This window comes from Lycium barbarum, chromosome 6, assembly GCF_019175385.1.
Source record: "Lycium barbarum isolate Lr01 chromosome 6, ASM1917538v2, whole genome shotgun sequence".
NCBI lineage: Eukaryota > Viridiplantae > Streptophyta > Magnoliopsida > Solanales > Solanaceae > Lycium > Lycium barbarum.
The window spans coordinates 14,660,338-14,665,714 of NC_083342.1; the positions used below are offsets into that span (position 1 = coordinate 14,660,338).

Below are 5,377 nucleotides of genomic sequence, written 5' to 3' on the forward strand. Positions count from 1 at the left end.
AGTATATTCTTATGGCCTTTCTTAGCTTATCAAAGATCAAGGTTTTCTGGGTTGACGGTGGTCCGTATAAGAGTAGCTGCTTTGCTGGATAAAATGCACTCTCATTTCTTTTTTGTGAGATAAGAGTTTTACAGTATACTTGTATATAAAATTTACACCAAAGTCTAGGCCCCTTTGTTAAAACGTACAATATGAACATTAAAAGTGAGCCCATATTCTTCATCCTCCCTTAAACAATCACACTGCAAACTGTCAAATGTGTCGAACGATAACTTTTGGTTTTTTCCTTTAGGTAGTACGTACCTATAGAGAGGACCAACGGTGAAATTAATGACCCTAACTTTTTAATTTTCTTTGGTGTAATTGGTGCACATTTCATTCAGTCCCTCAATAAATGATATTATGATTAATTCCAAACAACCCCAATGGACACTCTCTCCATAAGGTATCTTCTCCATCTTCAATTTCCCCAATCAAATTTTCCTCTATATATACCTATTAAAACCTCACTCTCCATACAGTTTAATCAGTTTATTTTACCCAAACCCCAAGAAAAAAGAGGCAAAAAAAAAAATGTCACTTCTGAAAAGAGAAAAAATGACAAGACCAACAAGGTGGAGTCCAACTCCAGAACAACTTATGTTCTTGGAAGAAATGTATAGGAAAGGTTTAAGGAACCCAAAGGCTACACAAATACAAAGTATCACTGCCCATTTGTCTTCTTTTGGGAAAATTGAGGGAAAAAATGTGTTTTATTGGTTTCAAAACCACAAAGCTAGGGACAGGCAGAAGCTTAAGAAAAAACTACTTGCCCAAATGAACCAACACCAAATTTTAGCTCAATATCCCATTGATGCTCATAGCACTACTACTACTAATAATTCCAATAACACAAACACAAATGGCCTCTTTCACTGCCCTACTGATCAGTACTCTCCATATTCTTCATGTGGTGTTAATCAAATATTCCCTTTTACATCTACTGGGCTTCTTCAAGAGGTAAAGAAATACACAAAAATATTACTACTTGTAGTATTATAATTATTTTTGGGTTTCATTCTGCATGAGGAAACTATTTCAGAAGCTAGTCAACTTCATCTACTTAGTTTTAGAACTGTATGCTTTTTCATCTTTAGAAAGTGACCCAATATGGGGGAGCTAAAAATAAACACAAGAAAGCTTGCCCCCACCCCCACGCCCACATACACAAAGAAAAAAAAAGAAAAAAAGTAATACTACTCCCCCCGTCTCATAAAACTTGGTCATTTTTCCTTTTGCACGCCCCTTAAAAAATCATAAATAAAAGATGTATTTTACTACCTTATCCCTATCTTTCTCCAATAAATACATTCGAATCAATATTGATTATTTTCAAGAACATTTAATACTAAGGGTAATATGAGAAAGATTTAATTAATTTTATCTTGATTTTGTAAATGAATAAGAAATTTGGGACATAAACTTTTAGTAATGTGACTAAATAATATGGGACGGAGGGAATATTTGATTCTGTTAGGGAATACACTCGTCCCTCTTTGATTGTGTAAATTTTTAAATAGGGTTTATGATATTTTGGTCATTCTATTCAAAGCGTTGAGATTATAGGCTAGATGGTTAGATTCTTTCATAGGATATTAGAATCAAGTTTTGAAAAACTCGTTTTCACAATCATTTCTCTATAGGATTCTATCGCTCTGTAGTTCTCTCTCTGTTAATTATCTCTAGATTCAGCTTAGCGAGTCACTTACTAATCCAGCTCATTGAGCTATTTACTTTGCCCTAGACTCACCATTAACTTGTTGAGCCTACTCTCTATATCTCTTTTCGTATGTTCCTATCTCACTCTTTAGCTTGTTGAGTCTGCTCGCTCCTTTCTGCTCCAAGCCTTCTCTCTCTCCAGCTCGAGGCTTTCTCTCTCCACTTCGAGTCCACTTTTCAATCTTTCAAAAAGAATGTTTCCAATCATGTAAACAATTATAATTGAGTTATACGTACGAGATGATGTTAGAAAGCACTTCAGTCTCTCATTGGTTATGAAAGGGTTTTCAAAGAGGTCATATGTATTGTCGTTGGTCTTTTCACTCATTGTTTTATTGTTTGGAATTATATACTCAGATTCTTTTGTAAATTCTTAGAAACCTGCTCAAAAATTTTAAACAAATGAACATGAGGTTGCTTTGACTTAAAAAACTGAAAACTCTAGCATTCCATCAAATAAAAAAGAGAGAGAGAGAGAGAAATTCTTGTATTATTTGCTACGAACCATGCAATATGTGACTTCCATAGTTACTTAGGTACTTCAGTGTATTTATACTTTCAAGCTCTTGGTTTTATATCTTATTTGTTCACTTTATTTATTTTCTTAATTAACACTCTTTTTTGTGTGTTATAGGGTGGCATCAAAGATGCATCATCTCAAGTAATGACTTACCTGTATCCAATGGATCTCTCAAGACCAGCTGAGAATATGGAAAATTGCATGATAAGACCATATGGAAAAGATTGGATCGTGATGATGAACATTAGTCCTAATAATTTAGCTTGTTGTGTCAATAGACCCCTCAAAACCCTACCACTTTTTCCCATAACCGATGGCCTCAAGGACCAGAATACATCTCCCACTTTAAGTCTAGGAGTTTAAGTTTTATCTATCGTCTGTGTAAATAGTTTTTTACACCATCAAGTCATTATATACAGAGATAACCTTCCTTATAATGTGAGATTTGAAAACTCAAAAATAAGATATGTTACGTTACCTGCTATAACAAGTAAAGATGACTTGATGATGTAAAAAACAATTTAAACAGATGGTGTATATTACTTAAACGCGTAATCTATACTAATAGTCACTTTGCCTGATCTCCATGCGCAGTAGAATTGTCTTGTCTTTCAGAATTCTTTGCTTCTGAAAAAAAGTGGCGTAGAATGGTGCCTGTAGTTTAACTGTTTCAGTGTGTACCTTGTAAAGAGCTAAAATAATATTGGAGTGTTACTGAATTGATGGTTTCTGTTAAACAGTCTGTAGACAGTAGACTAGTGATAGTGAAATACTCCCCTCCGTTTCAATTTGTTTAAATCTATTTTCTTTTTAGTTCATGTCAAAATAAATGACATTTTTTCTAATTTAAAAATAAATTCACTTTATGAATGATTTACAGTCACATAAATTTTCAAGGCTTATTTTAAATCACAAATTTCAAAAGTCTTCCCTCTTTCTTAAATGTCGTGCTCAGTCAAATAAGTTCATATAAATTGAATTGAGGGGAGTATATGAATTGTCTAATTCTGTTAACAGTCATTTGCATACTAGTCGTACTTGTCAAGGAAGATCTATGGACAAGACCACTAGCAGCATAAGTACTGTCTTTTCCTTTCTCTGTAACATTACCGCGTAGAGTTTTTTTGCTCCATGTTGAGTTATACTTCCCGGCCCTCCGTTTCAATATATGTGAATCTATTTTGTTTTGGCCAGTGTAGAAAAGACTGATCGTTTTTCATAATTGAAAATAATTTACCTTTATGTAATTATTTATAGCCACAAAAATATGTGTGTTTCATTTTACACCACAAGTTCAAAAGTTTTTTTTTTTGGTTAAACTCCGTACTCCAGTCAAATAGGTTCACATAAATTAAAACGGAGAAAGTAATATAACTAAATATTAAAAAATTTAATTACGTGTAATTTAACCCTAAAGCTAATTTATGAGGTGAGATTATCCAAGACCATATAAAGAGGTGAGATTATCCAAGATCATGAGAAAATCCCATCCCTAATGAGCCGACGTGGTACTCAACGTTAAATACAAAGTAATGTTTGATAGTTTAAGTTTTAATGTGAGGTGGTTAAGTTATTCAATATAGTACGGCAGACAATACTGCTGTTCAAGTCTCACCGCCGCTTCCCAAAAAGAAAAAATTGTAATGTGTTTTGCCCAAAAAAAGGAATCAAGCTTAGAAGCAGATTTAATTTTGATGGGTTTAACCTCTGATATATTTAGGTCGAACACATTATATTTTTGAAATTATGAATTCATCAAAATCTAATATCCTTTAAATTTTTAGTAATTTCTTACATGTATATATATGTTCCATGTTGAAAAACTGGGTTCATGAAAAGAGTAGGTCTTGAAATATAATATAATTAAATAATTGAAAGTATATTTTCTTACAAAGTAATCTCTTCGTTTCAATTTGGTTGTCTGATTTTGACTTGACACATAATTTAAGAAGGTAAAGAAGCTTTATGAATTATATGGTCTTAAACTAAAGATATGTAAAATGTACCAAAATGTCCTTTAATCTTATGGTCTTAAATATATCATATGAAAAATTAAAATTAAAGAGTTTTCAAAAAAAAGAAAGATATATTTTTTTAAACGGACTAAAAAAAATAAGACAAATAAATTAAAATGGGGAGAATAATAGTTTAAACTTTTCGATCAAATCATCACACACTTCAACACTCCCAAAAAAAGTGGCATAAAACAGTGCCTGCAGTTTAACTGTTTTAAGTCATGCGAAGAGTTTGATGGACCGTTAGTTTATTGATAGATTCTGTCAACAGTCTGAGGAATAGTGAAATACTATCTGAATTGTCTGATTCTTGTTATAAATGGTGAGTGGTGACTACTCACTCCTGCTGCTCTAACGGCAGTTACCTATTGTCTATTCTGAATTTGGATGGTTGTTTTTTTTGCTTCATTATCGCATTATTTCGCTATTAGCACTGTTCCTTTTTCTAAATGTTATGTAAGGATTTCTCTATTATTTGCGAATTACTGCTTTATTTCTATTTTTTTTTAAACTGTTTTGATATGCGCTACTTGAGTCGAGGATTTTTCTGAAACAACCTACCTTCACGGTGTAGGAATGCAAAGGTGGAGTCAGGATTTGACATTTATAGGTTCCGAATTTTAATTTTTTAAAGTTACTGTGTTCTTAATTAATATTTAATTTGTATATGTTCAATAAATTTTTAACACAAATATAAGGTTTAGACTAAAGTTACTGGGTTCAACCAAAACCGCACCGCTGAGCTAGCTCTGCCTTGGGCAGGAATAAAATCTGCATACTCTCTACTCTCCCCAAACCACACGTATAGAATTACATTAAGTACGTTGTTGTTGTGAAATTAATTGCCCGCTATTCTCTGTCTTTTTGAGTATGCGAAAGGCTAAAGCGACTGTTGCTAACTTGCTATACGTGCGGCAACCGTACTCCTGCTTTGTAATCAATGCATGCAGATCATTACTATAAATTGGAGTAATGGACGCTATGGGGCCTGGGGGTGTGCGCATAAGAGAAAAAATCAGCTCTAACATTTGATTCTTCAAGTGAATCCATCGACAATTGAAAATATGGCACTTGATAATATCAT

General features: G+C 33.0%; 1 protein-coding gene across 1 annotated transcript; it reads left to right on the top strand.

Moving 5' to 3' along the window:
- The first annotated feature begins 317 nt into the window (after nt 1–317).
- On the top strand, nt 318–3,140 carry LOC132599584 (WUSCHEL-related homeobox 3-like). The gene is made up of 2 exons (XM_060312910.1): nt 318–999; nt 2,393–3,140. The coding sequence occupies exons 1-2, from the start codon at nt 574–576 to the stop codon at nt 2,639–2,641; spliced, it is 675 nt and encodes a 224-aa protein (XP_060168893.1). The 5' UTR covers nt 318–573; the 3' UTR covers nt 2,642–3,140.
- The last annotated feature ends 2,237 nt before the right edge of the window (nt 3,141–5,377 follow it).